General features: G+C 35.2%; 1 protein-coding gene across 1 annotated transcript in view; it reads left to right on the top strand.

The window, feature by feature from the left end:
* NAALADL2 (N-acetylated alpha-linked acidic dipeptidase like 2) overlaps positions 1-20,934 on the top strand; it is a 978,063-nt gene that overhangs the window by 578,224 nt on the left and 378,905 nt on the right. Inside the window, exon 6 of the mRNA XM_023184822.1 lies at positions 20,220-20,363. Coding sequence (XP_023040590.1) covers positions 20,220-20,363 — 144 coding nt within the window. The remainder of the gene's footprint in view (positions 1-20,219; positions 20,364-20,934) is intronic.

Genomic DNA, 20,934 nt, shown 5'->3' with positions numbered 1-20,934 from the left:
TCAGGAGTTCAAGACCAGTCTGGCCAATATGTTGAAACCTGTTTCTACTAAAAATACAAAAATTCACCGGACGTGGTCACAGGTGCCTGTAATCCCAGCTACTTGGGAGGCTGAGTCAGGAGAATCACTTGAACCTGGCAGGTGGAGGTTGAAGTGACCCGAGAGTTCACCACTGCACTTCAGCCTGGGTGACAGAGTGAGACTCTGTCTCAAAACAAAACAAAAAACAATGACTTATGTTGTATCATTGTTATGTATTTATAAATAAGGTCCACTTAAAGGCAAGGCTGTTTATGAATTCCTTTTTCTCATGTCCTTTCTATTTCTCTATAGAATCACTGCCACACACTCACATACCAGACTATAAATGAATATGACTGAATGTGTTTGCAAGGGTATGCACAGGTATGTAGTGTTAACAATATTTATGGCAATTGATGTTATAATAATCAATGTTTGCATCTCAGTTGCCATTGCAAAGTAATCCAACCCTTGCTATGATAAAACCATATTCCAACCTTAACCTTTCTCATATGCAAAGTTTAGTATCCAAAAATTTGCTATTTTAGAAATATAGGATTAGCTGATTAGCAGCTGACTATTTCTAATGGCAGCTATGCAGCTGATAGCTGATAATTACGGTGTCAGAGAGAGTGCTGTATTTGTAGGATGCACAATTCCATTCTTCACTTTGTAATGACCAGAAACAGAATGTGCTAAGCAACCTGAGCAACCTCATGATGACTATTCACATACATCATGAGTTTTGGTAGGTAATCATTTTTGAAAGATTGCTAGACTAATTTTAACTCTTCTAGATATTTAAGAGCAAAACACTAGCCGGACGCGGTGGCTCAAGCCTGTAATCCCAGCACTTTGGGAGGCCGAGACGGGCGGATCACGAGGTCAGGAGATCAAGACCACCCTGGCTAACACGGTGAAACCCCGTCTCTACTAAAAAATACAAACACCCCCTCTCTACTAAAAAACACAAAAAAACTAGCCGGGAGCAGTGGCAGGTGCCTGTAGTCCCAGCTGCTCGGGAGGCTGAGGCAAGAGAATGGCATAAATCCGGGAGGCGGAGCTTGCAGTGAGCTGAGATCCGGCCACTGCACTCCAGCCTGGGCGACAGAGGAAGACTCTGTCTCAAAAAAAAAAAAAAAAAAAAAAAAAAAGAGCAAAAATCTTCACTTCTGGTAGCCTAAGGTTTATGACTCAAGAAAAAAGTGTGACCGGTTAAGTTATTGTCTGGAGGGAGGGAGAGGGAAACAAAGAACAAAGGTGACTAAGATGGCGTACTTCCGGGTTCTTCATCACCAACTTCCCCACGCCCGGGGAAGGGCACAGGTCAACTGCGCAGGCGCGGCATGACCTCCGACCAAGGGAAACCGAAACCTCCCTGGCCGTGCCCACCTCAAGGGCCTCGACCTGCCCGCATCCCGCCTACCACCCTCCCACTCCCAAGCCCAAGACACAAAAGCGGCTCCCAGCAGGCACGCGGGCGAACTTCCTGGGCCCCCTCCTCATAGGAGGACCCAGGAACCTTGCACAAGAACGCCAGAGCGACTTCCTTGGCCTCCACCGCCAGAGACCGGTGAACTTCGCCCTTTCTTCCTTCACATTGGCTAGCTAATAAAGTTTCTTTTTACCTTGCCTACTTGCCTTTTCTCTGGCGCCTGCTCTGGTGGTCGCATAAAACAAATCAGTTATTTCTTGAATATTGTTGTTCTTTAGTTACTTTTTAGGACTTAAGACTCAGAAACAATCAAACTACTGAATCAACCTTGAAAACACTCTGAAAGCCTGTTTTTAAAAATTTACAACAGAAGAAAGAACTAGATGAAAGAATCAGAATATTTCTAGTAGATTTGGGGAGTAGTTTCTCATATTGCATATTGCAAAGGCATTTGTACTTCCAGCAATTAAGCACCTTAAATCCCTACATTTATGGAAATAGAAAATGAAAAAGTTCAAAACATTTAAATGAATTTTTTTCTACATTCTTTCTGAAACAATTATGCAATTATCAAATGATTCACTTTATATGCAGTGGTAATTGCTGTTCAAAGGCAGACGTGTATCTCACATATATGTTAAAAATTTAGCTAAGAATATCATAAAACATTTTGCCAAATTTTCTGGATAACACAAGCAAGATTTCACAACAGTGGCAGGTAATAATTTACTTGGAATTCATGACTTGAAGTGTTTTTGTTTCTCTCTGAATAGCCATCATTGAATGTAAATTTCATACTCTTAAAAATACTACGTTTCTTGTTTTCTAGACTAGATGACTGACACTTCATTGGCCTTTTCCAATAGGCATATTTTTTAAATTTGCATATTTTTATACTACTCCTCTAAGGTAGGAGTACAATAAAGTAATTCAATTGACTTTCATACATACCTAAATGTTCCTTCAGTTTCCTCATGCTGATAGAATCATACTCTTGTAACATATGGTATAAATTCTTGTGGATTAGGTGTTATAGAAACATGGACTTATAATGCCTCTTTCTTTCACATATTAACTATTCATCTGTGTTAATACAGAACATCTTTTTTTCATGTAATCTTCACTTTTTTTGAAACCATGTACTCAGTTAAGAATATAAATGGCACTAATCTAAATCATAAAGATCACTGTTTCATCTTTACAGCTGTGTCATCATTCCCAAGATTTAGATATTTAACATTTCTAGCAACCCTCAAATTTTCAAACTTGTTTTTTATCTTATATTTATAAAAGCTACCTGAATACTTGATGGCATACAGCTTGACTTCTGTACCTTGACTTCTGTACAGTAGTGTTAACTACTGTACCTTTAGCATATAGCTAGAGAATGGGAAGTACTCAATAAGTTGTTTTGAAAGAAAAGAAACTCCTTTGCTACATAATGCTGAAATGAAGGAATTGTTTACTAACTGCAATATATTTCTCAAAGATTTCAGACTTCATTCCACTTTATAACAAAATACTCAGTCACTGAGTCACCTACTCCTGTTTGTTGTCCAGGAGACAGGACATTCTTTTAGTTTAGGTGAGAAATCTGAGTGGCTAGTTGGAGGATGAGGTTGAGGAGTTCAGCCCAGGGTTACCTAAGCATGTGGAGTGTGAGGAGAATTTGCCTGGCACTCTCAATCTAGAAGTTTACTAGACTCCTGCCTCTCTCTCAACATCTTTTCAATCAGTCTTCATTCTAGCTCCTAAGTCTCAATTCTTTCCATTTTTTTTTTTTTTTTTTTTTTTTTTGTCTCAATTGTCTCCACCATGAATAAAGCCAACTTTGATTCTCACTGGGACAACTATAGCTGCCTCCAAACTCATCTCACTGCATCCTCTTTTAAAATTTCCGTTCCATTCCCTGATATATGATAAACGAGCTTTCAAAACTCCAAATCTGATCATGCCATACCCCGCTGTGTAAAACTTGTAGTGTTTCCTGTTGTTGATTTCTAAGATTATATAAATGATAGCACACTATGTGTCTATTTTTATCTGGCTTGTTCCTTACTTAGCGTGTTTTAGAACCTAACAGTTTTGATTGCTTATGGTTATATATTTAAATACAGAATATGAAGTAAAAGGGCTTAAGAAACCAAATGAATGATACTGGTTCTTTCTGGAGAGGGATGGAGGGAGGGCAGTAGTTCTGCAGGTAGTAAAAAAGACTCTAACTTTATTTGTATTGTGTTTTTTAGAATAAAAAAGTATATATATATTAAATGTTAACATAAATTCTGTTAACTCTGGACTATAGAAATATGTATATATGTATACACACACACACACACACATATATATATATATATATATATTCCTTATTTATGCATTTCGGGATTTTTTTAATTTCTCAATTTTTCAGAAATGCCCTGGGGAGAGCAGGAAAACCTAACTGATTATCTTGCTCTTAAAGACAAGATATGTTTCATGCTATAAACACCCTATATGAATTCTTTGACTTTCTTTTTCAGCACTCCAGTCATATGACCTCTTCTGTTTCCTCTGGTACACTGTACTGTTTCTTAATCCAAGGACTTTACATATGCAGTTTCTTTTGCTTAGAAGGTTTTTGGACGATAGGAATATGGGTCCTATCCTATAGTGCTAATGAGAGAGAAAAATAGGTGCAGCCACTTTTGAGTACAATTCATTGGGATATGTAAAAATTTTAAATTTGCATATTTTCTGACCCTAAATCCATTTCTCCATAGCAGCCTTACAGAAACCTTCACACATATGCAAACGGATGTATGTACAAGAAAATTCATGGAGGTTTTTATTACAAGGGGAAAATTTGGATTTGTCTAAGTATATTAGAATACTATTAGAATTATGGAACACTATGCAATATCCACAAAGAATAATGAAAGAATAACATCTGCAAACTTAAAGAGGTCTTTAAGTCTTCTTTACAAAGTGAAAAGGAAATGTCACAGAGTAATATATATATATATATATATATATATATATATATATATATATATGAAAATGTTTAAGTAAAAGAAAGTAAAATAATAGCATTATACAATTGTTTAAAAAATGTCTATGCATTAAAATACTGTAAAGTTTAGGGGACATTTTATTGATGAGAGTTGCCTGTTGGTAGAATAGGGAAACAAAATGTAGGGCATGACCAAAATGGTCTTTAGCTTAACTTCAATGTTCTTGTTTTTATAATAAGAACAACTTTATGTATTTTACTTAGATAATTAAAAATTAATAAAATTCCCTGCCATCCTCCAAAGAGAAACAATGATTATTATTCTATGGATCCTTTCATCTTTAATATTCTGATTTTATATTCTTTAGCCATTAAATTATGCATTGAGAACTACCATTCTAAGTTCTACCATTTTCCAGTAATTAACCTGCCTATTTTATAAAAATTATAAGGTTCCTTGTTCTTTGAGTTATATATGTATATGTGTATACATACATATACATATATACATGTGTGTTAACATATGTATGTGTGTTAATTTGGAAACTTGGAAGCAATGAAGACAAAGATTCTCTATGGCATTATGTTTAAATATACTCTAATTGAAAGTATTCAGTACACAACTTTGGGATTCCAAACTCACTATTAAAGGGAATATTTCACCTTTTTGTTGGAATTTTCTTTCATATTATTAACTAAATTATATAACTCTAGTTTGTCTTCCAGCTAAAATCAGTATGATGAGGCTGATGTTATCCTCATACTTACATCTTACTTACATCTCTGTTATCTAGAGGCAGATTCACTGTTGAATAGTGTAACTTTGTGTCTCTACACATTATTGTTTCTTCTCCCAATTTTTCCTGTCTCGATAAATTGCTAAATATGTAAGAGTAGCATAGAAGTCTATCTATAAATGTTTGTTCTCATACTATATCTAAAAAGTCTGGACATTGTTTATTGATAACTATAATGCAGATTTAGACTATTGAGTCTTTAATGCTATGTCATTAATTTGACATTAATGTTTTACAATTTCCTATTGCTTATGGAGAACCATTTAATTTTAATATCAGCCTTAGATCAGTATATAGGTGATACAGATATAATGCTGAATCTTTTTTTTTTTTTTTTTTTGGGAGACGGAATCTCACTCTGTCACCCAGGCTGGAGTGCAGTGACGTGATCTTGGCTCACTGCAAGCTCTGCCTCCCGGGTTCATGCCATTCTCCTGCCTCAGCCTCCTAAGTAGCTGGGACTACAGGCGTCTGCCACCACACCTGGCTAATTTTTTGTATTTTTAGTAGAGACAGGATTTCACTGTGTTAGCCAGGATGATCTCGATCTCCTGACTTCGTGATCTGCCCTCCTCAGCCTCCCAAAGTGCTGGGATTACAGGCGTGAGCCACTGCTCCGGGCCATGCTGAATCTTTTAAATCTAGCATCTCTTTGATATTTTTATTGAAACTTGAAATAATTTTGAAACCTTTGAAAATTTCAGATAAGTCCTAAATGCCTTCGGAAAATAGTTGATGTCTTTTGTACTGAAAAATGGATTCAACTTTAACATCACACCTTCTAAAAATAGCCATCTTGCTTTCATATGATTTATATATTCTTTGAAGCAACCTTGCAAGTGTGTCACTCCTTTTGTTTCATTTTGTACCAAACGTTCTATGAGAAAGTGAGCAAAGCCTGCCCTATGATCTGTTTTATTTGTGTATCTCAGTACACTTCACGAGTCAGGCATACCGCAGAAATGTTAATTTTTTTCCTCACAGGAACCTCAAAAGAATTAAAAAAGCAGTAGTAGGACAATATGCAGTATCAGAAGGAGCAACAGAGATTTTTTTTTTTTTTTTTTTTTTTAGTTCTGTTGGACAGTTTATGGATAGTATTTGTCACAGGAATAATGTGACTCATTTATATTGCTCCTATTCTTCTGTGGAGCTAAAAGCACTTTAGAAGCATTCTCATTAATCCTCAAGCTTTGCTATGAGCTAAGTATTAGGCAGCTTTTATTCTCACTTTATGGGCTGGGAAACTCCAGTTTAAGGAATGTCAGTATGCAGGCATTTGCAGAGTGTTCCGAAAACTGTCATTGGGGTTAACAGTAACATGTGGACTATGACCAAACATTGAAACTCAAAAGTTCTTTGTATGCAGAAGTATTCTGTGTGAACAGGTCAGGACATTTTACTTTATTTATAGGCTTTACAGTAATACTCGTCCGATGAAGCCAAATACTAAATATAATTATTTAAAATATTCTGACTCTTCTTTCCCTTCAGGCAAGTCTTCCTACTGAATCCATGTGATTAATAGGACTTTTATTCTTATACTCATCCAGGATTGAAACCTTAATTGCCTTCTCTCCTAATTACCTCATTGCCACTACTCTCTTCAATGAGTTGCCAAGTCGTGACCGTTCTCTATTCCCAGACTTTTCACATGGATCTTTACCTTTCTGTGTCCAGAGACATCCTAATTCATGCAGTTATTACTTCTTGTTGAGAAAAAAGTAGCTTTTAACAGTAATGACTTCAGAATTTTAATTTTGAAAGCCAAAAGAAGTAGACTCTGAACCCACCTCTATAGCTTACTAGCCATATGACTCTTAGCATTACATTGTTTCTGAGCTTTAGAGTTATTTCTATCACATGAAGATAAAAATAACTAGTTTGAAAAGTCGGATCGTCATATATAAAGTGTGAAAATGGAATGAGACAATATATGCCAAGTATCAAGCTCTGCGCCTGGCACAAATGGGATCTGTTTTTACTGTTTTCATTATGAATACAATACACTGTGAAACAGAATTTTTCCAGTTCTATTCCTTCTGCATTTCACTCTCAGATCAAAATTTCTAAAATCCCCTTTGATGGTACTAATTATCTTCTTAAAACTCCATAAAAAATCTCCCAGTACTTACTCAATTTTCTTAATTTAATATATAAAACCCACCACAATAAAGACTCTATAATTTTAGTCTTAATCAACACCATATGTGGTCATCTCCGGTTAACCTTGGCTCCTTGCCATTCCCTTTTCACTGCTTTATTTTCCTCCCACAGCTCATTTAATCATGTTGATTCTTTTGCCTGAAACCAGCTCCCCTACAGTCATTTTCTGTAAAGTTTGAAATATATATGGAAAAACCCTGTCAAAGCCGGGCTCATTCTACACCAGATGTAGCTAATGAGAAGAGTTCTATTAATTGTTTTTTAGGACTCTAGCCACTACTTTAAAAGCACTTCTTATTTTCCCATGAGGAGACAAAAATCTTGCTCAATGGAGCCAGACTTTGACATGCTGACCACTGAGCATTCATGGGACCATGTTCTGACAGTTATTCATCGGCAACTTACTTAAATTGTTTCCTCTGACTATATCACTGCACTTTCCAGGTATCTGTTCTCCTTCATCTGGTGTTCCCAGTCTCTTCATGTCTGCTGAAGCATCTTTGCTGATTCATTTCACATTTCCTGGTCAAAGACTCATTCATTAAATAGTTGCAGTCATAAAGCTGGAATGTTTGCATTTTCCAGTCGCCTCCCAGCTCTTCTGGTTTCCTCTCTGTTTCCATCCCAAGCCACAAATACACAATCAAATAGAGTTGCCAGACAGGGACCTGTTCTTACTCTGGAATAACTTCTTGGACTCTTTTTATTTTGCAGTTAAGATCCCACTCATTTCCTACCTCATCTAAGAAACATTCACAGTGTTGAGGAAGAGTGACACAAAACATTCTTTAAATGGAGCACTGGTGTAATATAACATCATTGGGTTGTTAAGAAGATTAAATGAAGGAGCTGAAAAAGAAAATTTTGGGCAATGTGAATAATCTAGACTTTTGTTCAAGCTCCATTATCATGGAAACGCTTTTAAAAGATGACTGTGTATAGGGCTGTTTGAAGTCCTACAGACAGAAACTAACAAAGACACCATTCCTATCCCTTAAGAACACCCTAGCTTATTAACAGGACCATTCGTGCTGTACTAAGTACAGCCATGTCTCTCACTGTGCTGCTATAGCCTTTGCTGTGACTTCACAGAAAACTCATTATTAAGTAAAATAACCTTTCAATGCACTGAAAAATATTACCTTATAAGAAAGTAGGCAACACATTACGTTAGACTTTTATCTTTAGCCTTTTTTTTTTTCTCTTTTGGATGTGAATTTGGGTTCCATTTCATAAAGTACTTCGAAGAATGTACATCCAAAACCACTTACCAAATTACATTCACCAAATCATAGAACTTTTATGTAAGAAAAGTCTTGTATGTATAAATTCAGAATAAGAACTAATAGAATATTTCTCACTGAAGTTCTCTGTAGAGACACTTTTCAATGATGAAATGATGAATCTGTGTCTCATTAACCAAGGGAATTTTTCCCATGGCAAGTGTTTTAAAATATCAATATTTTTCTTCTGAGTATATCTTCTCTCACTATATACCATCACTACAGCAAGAAACTGGAGTGGTAATTGAGTCACAGTTCTACATGTGATTAAGAGTAAAAATTAATTTTAATAATATTGTAAGAAAAATGATAAACAGGGAAGGGAATATATTGAAATCTTTTACACTGCCCATTCCAAACATGAGGGGCATTTCTGTAATAATAGTGGGACATTCACCTCAAATTTAGATGTATGCATGTAACTACAAAGAGCCTCTTTCAACATGAAAATGGAAAGATTTTGATTAAATTAATGTCAAGAAAATGCTGTATATATGATGAGTTTAAGGACTCAGAGATGTGGAAAACTATCCCAGAGTCACTTCCTATTTAGAGGTGGAGCAAAGGCCAGATACTGGTCCCTGAACCCCAGGCCAGTCTTCTTTTCTTGTGTCAATGTTACCACATCAACAACAGGAAATATTCAGGAAACTACAAATAACTGAGAAGTGCTTCATATATGCTAGCTCATTTATTCTAGCAACATCTGTATCAGGGAAGCAGGGTTAATTATTTTCCACTTTTATTATCTAAAAAATAAGTCAATCCAGAAATAAGGTACTGAACTTCTGTCTGTTCATTTAATCAGTCTCATAACATAAAGTAATGTGTTCTTATGATCTTGTATGAAGAATTAATGGTTGCACACTTTTGTAACAACAACAAAAACAAAGCACATTCATAGTTTATTTGCTGTCTTTTAAAAATGTAAACTACACTTTTTCCAAGACTAGAAATTTTGCAAATCATTCCAATGTTTATACCCTTCAAGGAAGAAATGGAAAGCTTCTCAGGGGCATGCCTCTGAAGCAGTTTACTTAGCTTATATTACATGTAATGTGCAGATGGCCAATTATTCCAGTTATGAATCTAGACTACTCTCCTCAAAGTAAAGAACAAACTACATATTTTATCTGTCTCTTAGTTTGTTTTTCTTATGATATAGTTTATGGTTGTTTCCAAATGTTCATGTTTTTAGAATGCTTTAGGGGATAAAATAGTCTTGGAGTAGACCAATGAGGAATGCTAAAGAATAGAAATGTTTAGAATTACATGCAATAGGGAATTAATTATCATATATATATTTTTTTCTCTGAAGTAGATTTTAAAAATATTTATCATTATCTAAATATTACCACTGCTGCTATAAATCTAAATTTTCACTGAAAATGACAAATATATTAATATAGACTTAGCAAGATAAAATCCTTCACCAGAGAAAGTCCTGTTTCTTGGGTAGAAAGTTCAGGTTACAAAATGTCTTTAGAGAACATGTTAATGACCATCATCTACTTGAAAACACAGGATTGTTCTTTGTTTTGATGTGACTATATCAATATGTACTAAAACAATAGAAACCATTTAGGGTAAGTTTCAAAATATATTCTCATATTTCTGTAAATAATAATCAATTCAATTACAGGACACACTAGTTTTCAACTAACATATAATTAAGTACCATGCTTATGTCCTGTATAATGGCCAAAATCTAGTTTAACACCTTGCTTAACTACACATTAATCAAAACATTTTAATATAAAATAAAAATTATCCTTTAATTGACTGTGAAGTTTAGCACAAATTCCAAAACTGCGTAGCCAAAATTTTATACATATTTAAACATATTTGTTGGAGTGAAGAGAATGATGGTAATTTATATATTATAGTCCTTTGTCCCCAAATAATTGTATCTAACCAATATAAATGTTGAGTTTATGTGTCTAAACATAAAAATAATTTTAATCATGGGGAAAGTTTTCTAACCTTTTTTGAGCCTGTTTCCTACTGATGATTAATATCTATGGATAAGCTAATTGGAAAGGAAGACCCACATTAATATTAACAAAGTCTTTACCTGTTTAGTACTTTTTAAAAAGTAAAATTATACTCTGCATAATCTATATATTCTTTTAGTATCAGAATGCATATTTTGCTTACAAATGAGTATATTGCTTTCTATTCCCTTTAGTGTAAATGTAAATATAACTGTTGTTATGACACATTAGTTAAGTATTAAAGTGTTATGATATTTACTAGGGAGCATAGCAAGATGTTTTTATTTAGGGCCGGACCAATGAAATGAGAAGTTGTGAACATCTGTGTCTTTATTTTTACAATTTCGTAGTTTCAAATTTTATATCGTGAATCATGAATTTTAGGCTTACAATTAGACAAAACAAAACTACTCATTTAAACTTCAGTAATTAAGTCATCAGAAAATTGTCACTGATCCCCTTCCTTTTACTCTGAGAATAATGCATAGCACAAAGCATTTTTAAAGTCAGTTTCCATTTTAAATAATAATCTAAACAATACTCTGCTGACTTTGACTAGGATCGATGGAAAATGGTAATATTTATAACCAGTGGGCGGTAAGATACTGAAATAATAATGATCAGCTATATTCACAAGGACAACAAAATGACTAACCGGTTTAGTGTACTGGTCATTTCAGAAAAATAACTGTAAATTTAGTGAGCTAAAATAAAAATGAAAAAACATTTGTGCCAGTTATTTAAAGGTCTGATTTCTGTCAAAGTGGCAGCCCTCTGGAGAAAGTCAAATACAATATTCCAGGATAACATCGGTGATACCAGTTTGTTCAAATGATTCATAAAAGTGCAGCAGAAACTGTGTTTTAAAATCTCCATTTTTTTCAGCTCTGATTGTTTGGTTCTCTGGTAAGTCCACAGTATTAATACTTTTAGTTTGTCAGTCTTTTATTATAATAAATTGTAATAGTTAAAATCCAAGAAATGAAAAATGTAAGTCAAATCACTTAGCTGTTGTCATATTTAATTGTGACTGAAATGAAGTGTTATAAATGCAATTTTTATCTTTGCACTACCAAGTTTATTTCTGAGGAAAGGACAAAAACAAAACCAAATGCTCTCTGACCATCTTATGATTCATTTATTTATGTATTTATTTTTATTTGGATAGGTTTTGGGGGAACCAGTGGTGTTTGGTTACATGAATAAGTTCTTTAGTGGTGATTTCTGAGATTTTGGTGTACCCATCACCCAAGCAGTGCACATTGTACCCAATGTGTAGTCTTTTATCCCTCACCCCCTCCCATCCTTTCCCTCAAGTCCCCAAAGTCCACTGTATGTTCCTTATGCCTTTGTGTCCTCATAGCTTAGCTATTACTTATGAGTAAGAACAGATGATGCTTGGTTTTCCATTCCTGAGTGACTTAACTTAGAATAATGGTCTCCAATTCCATCCTGGTTGCTGCAAATGCCATTATTGTGTTCTTTTTTATGGTTGAGTAATATTCCATGGTATACATATACCACATTTTCTTGTTGACTGATGCGCATTTGGGCTGGTTCCATGTTTTTGCAATTGTGAATTGTGTGGCTATAAACGTGCGTGTGCAAGTATTTTTTATTTTATTTTTTGTATAATTACTATTTTCCTCTGGGTGGATACTCAGAAGTGGGGTTGCTGGACAAAATGGTAAATCTATTTTTAGTTCTTTAAGGAATGTCCATACTGTTTTCCATAGTGGTTGTACTAGTTTACATTCCCACCAGCAGTGTACAAGTGTTCCCTTTTCACCACATCCATGCCAACATCTATTATTTGTTTTTAATTTTTTGATTATGGCCATCCTTGCAGAAGCAAGATGGCATCACACTGTGGTTTTGGTTTGCAATTCCATTATCATTAGTGATGTTGAGCATTTTTTCATATGTTTATTGGCCATTTGTATATCTTCTTTTGAGAAATATTTTTTCATGTTGTTAGCCCACTTTTTGATGGGATTGTTTTTGTTTTTCTTGTGTTTGTTGTGTTTTTGTTTTGTTTTGTTTTGTTTTTTGATGATTTTGGTTCCTTATAGATTCTGGATATTTGTACTTCGTCAGATCCATAGATTGCAAATATTTTCTCCCACTCGGTGGGTTGTCTGTTCACTCTGCTGACTGTTTCTTTTGCTGTACTGAAGTATTTTCGTTTAATTAAGTTCTACCTATTTATCTTTGTTTTTCTTACATTTGCTTTTGGATTCTTGGTCATGAAGGTTTTGCCTAAGCCAGTGTCTAAAAGGGTTTTCTCCAATATTATCTTCTAGAATTTTTATGGTCTCACGTCTTAGATTTAAGTCTTTGGTTCATCTTGAGTTAATTTTTGTATAAGATGAGGGATGAGAACCCAGTTTTGTTATTCTACATGTGGCTTGCCACTTACCTCAGCACCATTTGTTGAATAGGGTGTCCTTCGCCACTTTTTGTTTTTGTTTACTTTGTTGAAGATTGATTGACTGTAAGTATTTGGCTTTATTTCTGGGTTTTCTATTCTGTTCCATTGATCTATATGCCTGTTTTAATACCAGTATCATGCTGTTTTGGTGACTATGGCCTTACAGCATAGTTGGAAGTCAGGTAAGGTAATGCCTCCAGATTTGCTCTTTTTGCTTAGTCTTGTGTTGGCTCTTCAGGCTCTTTTTGGTTCCATATGAATTTTAGGATTTTTTTCTAGTTCTATTAATAATGTTGTTGGTATTTTGATCAAAATTACATTGAATTTGTAAATTGTTTTTGGCAGTATGATCATTTTCACAATATTGATTCTACCCATCCATGATCATGGGATGTGTTTCCATTTGTTTGTGTCATTGTCTTTCAGCAGTGTTTTGTAGATTTTCTTGTAGAGGCCTTTCTCCTCCTTGGTTAAGTAATTCCTAAGTATTTAATTTGCTTTGCAGCTATTGTAAAAGGGGTTAAGTTCTTGACTTGATTCTCAGCTTGGTTGCTGTTGGTGTATAGCAGGGCTACTGATTTGTGTAAATTTATTTTTTATCCTGAAACTTTGCTGAATTCATTTACCAGTTTTATGAGCTTTTTGAATGAGTCTTTAGGGTCTCCTACTTATATGATCATGTCACCCACAAAGGGCGACAGTTGGCTTCCTTTTTAACAGTTTGGGTGTCCTTTATTTCTTTCTCTTGTCTGATTGCTTTGGCTAGGACTTCTTCTGTGTCCATTTCAAAATTTGTTATTTAGAAATAGCTTATAAAAAGACATGTTAATCATTTTGAAGGAGACTGAGAATGTTGATTTGTGGTTTACTGATACAGTTAATTTGGGGGAAGGTAGGCAAATATAGTTTTTATTCTTTTCATTCTTCTTTTTATATATTAGTCATTTTAAAATTATATAAATTGTACTATAAAAAATACCATTGGATTTCCATATCCAGGTGTTTCACATCCATGGATCCAACTAACTGCAGATTGAAAGTATTTGGGAAAAAAAAAATTCCCACAAAGTTCCAAAACGCAAAACTTGAATTTTCTCCATGATGAGTACTATGTTGAATTCATGTGAATTAAGTGATGTGTAGACATTGTATTAGGTAATATAAGTAATTTAGAAATGCTTTAAAGTATATGAGAAAATGTGGGTAGGTTATATGAAAATACTAGGCCAATTTATATAAGGGATTTGAGCATATGCAGAATTTGATATCCACAACGGCTCCCAGAACCGATTGCTGGCAGGTGCCAAGGGATAACTATGTAATGATTTAGGCCAGTGCTGATCTAATGTGCATACAAAGCACCTGGGGATCTTGATAGACTACAGATTCTCATTCAGAAGACTTGGGGTGGGACCTGGGATTCTGCATTCCTAGTAAGTGCCAGCTCATGCAGATGCTGCTTGTCTGAGGACTACACATTGAATAGAAAGGATCTATGCGACATTGAGTGAGGAGCGAGAATCTCATGTTCACACACACACACACACACACAAGGTGCACAGGGTTGAGTTATGTGTACTCTTAAATATTGAAGTTGTGCTATTCTTCTCATTCACCATCATCATTAAAACACACCAGGCCCTCTTTTATTTAACCAGCACATATTTATGTTATCTAACCTCTCAGGGCCTTCCTCTCAGTATGTGATATTTCTAATCTCTGAAGGTTTATCTTCCCTGATGCTGTTTGGGTAATTGGCACTTGTATACACTGGCTTTTCTTTTCTTTCTTTCTTTATTTATTTATTTTGAGATGGAGTCTCACTCTGTCACCCAGAGTGGAGTGCAGTGGTGCAATCTCAGCTCACTGCAACCTCCGCCTCCCAGGTTCAAGCAATTGTCCTGCCTCAGCCTCATCCTGAATAGCTGGGACTACAGGTGTGTGCCACCACACCCAGCTAATTGTTGTAATTTCAGTAGAGATGGGTTTTCACCATGTTGGCCAGGCTGTTCTCTATCTCCTGACCTCAGGTGATCCCCCCTCCTCGACCTCTCAAAGTGCTGGGATTACAGGTGTGAGCCACCATGCCTAGCCAACACTGACTTTTCAATTAGGTTTAAAAGTATCCCATCTTGTCACACATATCAAAAAAATAATATATATATACTGGCTACTAAGAGAGCATGTTTTCTTTACACAGCCAACTAGATGAGATTGAAGTGGGCATCAAAAGTTTGAAAAAGCATGACATAGAATTAAGGAAGTACAATTAGAACACATCTTACTTCTTTTAATGCTAATTTCTTCTAAATTTCACCCACAGTAACTTCGGCTCTAGGTCTCTGAACTAATATATTATTTTTATTTCAGCAATGAAGACAATTTGGTGTCACCTTGGTAGTTCAGGAATTGTAGATGAAATGACAATAGTACCATAGTGAAATTATTTATTTGTGACATTTCAAACAGTGAGTCAATGATGAAGTCAGACTTAGGACTTCGTTTATCCAATTTCCTCATTATACTATGTGCATGTAGCATTGAATCAGGGGTTGAATTATTGATATAATGGGTCTGTTTTAGTCTTTATCTGGATTGCAAAGAGTGCATAATGTGAACAGAGAATTAGCTAGCTACTAAAATAAAATTTAGTCTCCCTCAGTCTTTATGAAGCAGAAACAAGATTCAGAGTATGATATAAATGCTGTAATCTAAAAGTTAAAATGCTAAAATGTAATGTCACAGTCTTTTTTGTTGTATGGTACTCTTTCTTTCCAGGCACATAATCTACTTAATTCTCATCTCATATCTAATGAATTCTTATAGTTCATAAATATGCTTTAAAATATCACTGAATAAAAATAGTACATGTATTTAGCTTTGTTCAGAACCTCTTAATAATGTAAGAAAATAAAACTCTTCTCTCAGCTGTTCTACAATAGACATAGGTTTTTTTTTTTTTTTTTTTTAAACTTCTGTCTATAATTTAATCTTAGTGTCCTTTAAGTCCTGCTTTTAGTATCTGCTCTCAGAAGTGAACTGTTTGTCAAAGTTCCATTAAGCTGAAGGTAAAAAATTAATGAAGGACTTACTTTAGATATTTCAAAACTAATGTAAGTCTGTTAGTCATGCAGCACAAAAAAATCAAAGATTTGGGTATGTTCAATTATGGTTTAGGGTTCACTCATATTTAACATTTAAATGCATTGCTTCATAAGCTTAATAGAGTATTCTAGAGAAAAATGGAACACAGTTATTGATTTTTATTAACATAAATATATCTTAGAGATGATTTTATTTATTTAAAGACTTTTTATCTACAAAAGTTAATTTTAGGGCAAAGATAATCAGTGAATTGCTAGAGATAGATGGGTTTTGAAAGTTTATTTAATATGTCTGCTGGGGGAAAGTATTAGTAAGCCAAGGAGAAAGCATAACTATATAGCAAGCATAGAATTATAATTTATTATTCAATTGTACCCCAGCTCTATTTTGTCAGGACTCAGAAAACCATTAAGACATAGGTATTAAGATTATTTTTCAAATAATTGTTGATTCTTTTTTCTACCATTAATTATTGAACTCCTGTTATGTACCTGACAAAGTGCTAGGCATTGCGTATCATACAATGATGTAAGTGACTTGGTCCTTGCTTTCAAGAATTTATAGTTCAGAGGGAATAAACGAAGTGATTTTATATAGTGATAATGTTAACTGAAAAAAAGGTGCAGATATAGCACACAGAGCTGAGGGTGCCAGAGAAAGCTTCACATAGAAGATGACTTATAAGTTGGGCTTTGAAGGAATTGAGTATTTTATACGTATGTGATACGTGAGAAAAACAAGTGAAGTAAGAGGAACGGCTTAAGCAAAAACATGGGGGATGTAGCTCATGGAGTGGGCAAGGGTATAGCTTAAGTTTTTGCTTAAGATGCATGAATAAAACTGATAAGAAATAATATTGAAGAATAGGGTTCGAGATTGTGAAGGGCCTTGAATAGCAAGCTAGAGTTTGGTGTTTGAATTGGGGAGAGGTGCAATCATACAGCATCTTAAGAAGTTCCCGCCTTCATGAAAACTTCAGAATGATAGACAGCACATGGCACATCAATATTATTTCATTACCCCATGCACTTTAAAAGCTCCAAAAGTAATGACTGAGAGATAAAATACATACTGGAAAAACCAGATGGCTATCCCAGAGTTTCCCAGCTAGTCTGTTCAGACATTGTCTCTGCTTTGAAACATGAATCAGTTTGTCCTCCAGTGCAGCCTGGAACAGTAGGAGTCTTGAGGCTCATCACTTTTGGCTGAGAGCAGCCTCCTATAGTCTGAAAATACCTTTGGTTTACCTCAATAGGTTGTACAACTACTAGCATCTTCTACATAAATTATGCAGGGACGGATACCTTGACATGCCACCTGTGCAGTCTCACAGAGTCCCCTCTCCGAAGGGCCCCACACTTGATTTAGTGCTCTCCTACTGCCATATTGAAATTCTTCACACTTTTTGAACAAGGGGTCCCACATTGTCATTTCACTGTGGGTCCTGCAAATTATATAGCCACTTGTGGTTCCATGAATATGAAAACTGTTGGGAAATAATGACCTACACTGTGGTCCAGATGCACTGTTACGTAGATCTATATAAGGGAGCAATGAAATTATGAGGCCAGCACTGCTCTTATATAACAAAATGGATTCTAAGCTTAAATCTTTATTATTTTTTCTTCAAAGCCATGACTTCCGTGGCTGCCATAGGCCTAAGCTAAATATAGCAGTTTAGCCTTGTCTTCCAGATGATAAATTAAGGAAACACTCCTGTAACATATTTTCTCATTTATAATCTACTCCTGCTGTAGCCTGGATACCAGTATCATTGAGCTCTGCACCCTCTGAAGTCCCATCAAATTAAATTCTGAGAAAACCCGTTAGCAGTTGTTTTCCCTAATAAAAGTTCTGAAAAATATAGCACTGCATCTGAAAACATCACCGGCTGCCTGATAGAGTCATTCTGTTGTGTATTTCCTTTTGTGAGTCAGTGAAAATACATAAACTGAGTAAGTATTAGTTATTTCCTTAAGCATAGTTTGTTTTCTCCATTATCTCTATTCTATTCATACACTTTTTTGTACTTGTGTTATTATAACTGTTTTCTCTTATTTTTATTTATTTTTTGTTTTTTGAAGTTATAGACGCATTTAGTTCATTTAAATAGTCAAATATTTCTACAGGCTTAATTTATAAAAATGTCACCTTCTCCTTCTCTTCCCTGTGTCTCTTCTCTCCTCTCTTTAACTCCCCAGGGCAAATATGTAATTGTTTTTAACCTCTTTAGTAGTTACTTACCTTTTATGTTTACCTTCCTTTTGCTCAGTTATGTGTTTGAGTTTGTTTTTCAGTTTTATCCATTATATTGACTTACCACTTTGAGAGATAAAGACTTAACTTTCACAAGTATTCATGTACATCACAGCCTGACTTTTTCCCTTTTCTCCTTTTTCCTAAAAAGGATAAATTTTGTGTTAAATCAACAGTCATTATTTATATTATTATGACTATGTAAATATTATACATATTGTTCAATGATTAAATTTCTTCTTATACAACTTTTGGTCCCTTTAAGCTAACAATTGTCTCGCTTTATAGGTTTCTTATTTTTCTTTATAGCTAGACACTCTTCAAACCCTAACACTCTGCTCTTACTGTAAATATTCTCTCAATATGTTAGCACACATCTGGTATTCTCATTCATTTGGTCTTCATAGAGACCTCCCTCCCCAGCTCTGCTGACCATCTGCCGTCATCCTCACTAGGTCTGTGCCCAGGGGTCAGCCTAGGATTGTCCTTGGCTGAGATCTCTTACTTAAGAATAACAAAATTAAGTTGATTTGAAGTTCAGTATATGACTGGGATTTATTGACTGATAAATTTCAATGTAGGATGTTGTGGGTAAGTTGTTTGTAGGTAATGGACCTATTTTTGGTATTTTTAGATATTTTCTATTGATGTCATCATATTTGCTAAGAGTAAATCTTCTATTGCCCTACCTGGAGAGAAGGTTTCTATATGCCAAAAGAGAAAACATCTGAGGAGTCCTGGCAATCACAACAAGATCTTTTTTTTTTTTTTTTTTTCCGTGACCGAGTCTCACTCTGTCACCCAGGTTGGAGTGCAAGTGGCATGGCTTGACTCATTGCAACCTCTGCCTTCTGAGTTCAAGCTATTCTCCTGTCCCAGCCTCCCAAGTAGCTGAGATTGCAGAAGTGCACCACCAGACCCAGCTAATTTTTATACATTTATTAAACATGGGGTTTCACCTTGTTGGCCAGGCTGGTCTTGAAATCCTGACCTCAAGTGATCCACCCGCCTTGGCCTCCCCAAGTGCTGGGATTACAGACATGAAACACCGCACCTGGCCAACACCATCCGCTTTGAAGTGTAATGTTGCTCATTGTATTTGGTGTCTCCCTGTTCAGACTCTAACTCTCAGTTTTCTGCTGAAGTGGAGAAGGAACAGGCACCCACACTGACTGGGTGTGTGAGAATTCCAGAGGACAAGCCATTTCACAATCAGAATTTCATAAAATCCTCCTGTTTCTGGTCTCTTTTGCAGCCCTACTTTAGTAAATACCTGGTGTTGACAATTTCTAACCCTTTCTTTGTTCAGTAGTACAAACAGCATTCCCATCTTCCCTACTAAGAACTTAGGTTTTAGGTTCCCCCCTCATGTCCTACATCACTGACACTTACATATCTGCTTTCCAACTAGAATCGTATTACTATCTATTCTCCTGGCCCCTGTACATTTATGCTTTTTCATTATTTTGTCATCATTTTAGTGGAGTTTTATGGGACAATGTAGGTAAGTGCATATGTGCAATCTGCCATCTTTAACTAGGATATGTCATTGCATTTGGACTAAATTTTTACTGAGTATCTCAAATCGTGTTAATAAGTAAACAGGGTATAACTAAGGAGTAAATAAATGAATGAATATAAACTTACCAGTCATAATTTAAATACTTATTACAGATAATTTTCCTTAAGTGTTTTAAATTTCTGTTTACTAAGGATTCTCTTCTTTTGTCTTTTGAATACAGATGGAAGTTTTAGGCAAAGCCGATCAAACCTCACCTCTCTGTTAGTGCAGCCCATCTCTGCATCACTCGTTGCAAAACTGATCTCTTTGCCAAAAGCTAGAACCAAAAATGATGCCTGTAGCCTTCTAGAGCTTCCAAATAATGGTAAAGTATTTAATGTCATTCTCTGTATTTTACAGTTTTTGTAAAGACCGTGATCATTTTTAATCTCCTAAATTGATGTATGTAGGATTATTCTTTTCAAAAATGTTGACTTTTGATGAAGTGAGCATTATTTTCTTCTGTGGCTCTTTAGCAGCATGTTTGGGAAGTAATTTTGATAAAGACTGAGAGTTGACCAAAATGAGAGATTAGAAAAAGAAACCATTTTGAACTGCTACACAGAAAAGTAGCTTTATAAATAAAGCATTTTTGTACATCCATGAAAATCTGCTTAACATCGCTTCCTGATTTCAGCTTCAGCAGTCTCACTGCCTGCCAAGATTCAGTGAATAGCAGGCAGCTATATAGGATATAAAGTCTTTTAGTATAAAGCATTAAAGCCTAATTCCTGCAATTGACTAAAAAATCCCTCTGTCTATACGCATCATCGCCCGGGAGATGCTTCTTGTACTGCAATGCGGTTTGTCAGGCCTTGTTGGACCACGTGGGATGAAACAGAAGTAGTTAAGCTACCTGTGGTGGGATGAAAGCCTTGGGCTACATCTTATTCCTG

Source organism: Piliocolobus tephrosceles, chromosome 2, assembly GCF_002776525.5.
Source record: "Piliocolobus tephrosceles isolate RC106 chromosome 2, ASM277652v3, whole genome shotgun sequence".
Taxonomy (NCBI): Eukaryota; Metazoa; Chordata; class Mammalia; order Primates; family Cercopithecidae; genus Piliocolobus; species Piliocolobus tephrosceles.
The sequence above is the reverse complement of the archived record's forward strand: the minus strand, read 5'-3'. Positions and strand labels throughout refer to the sequence as shown.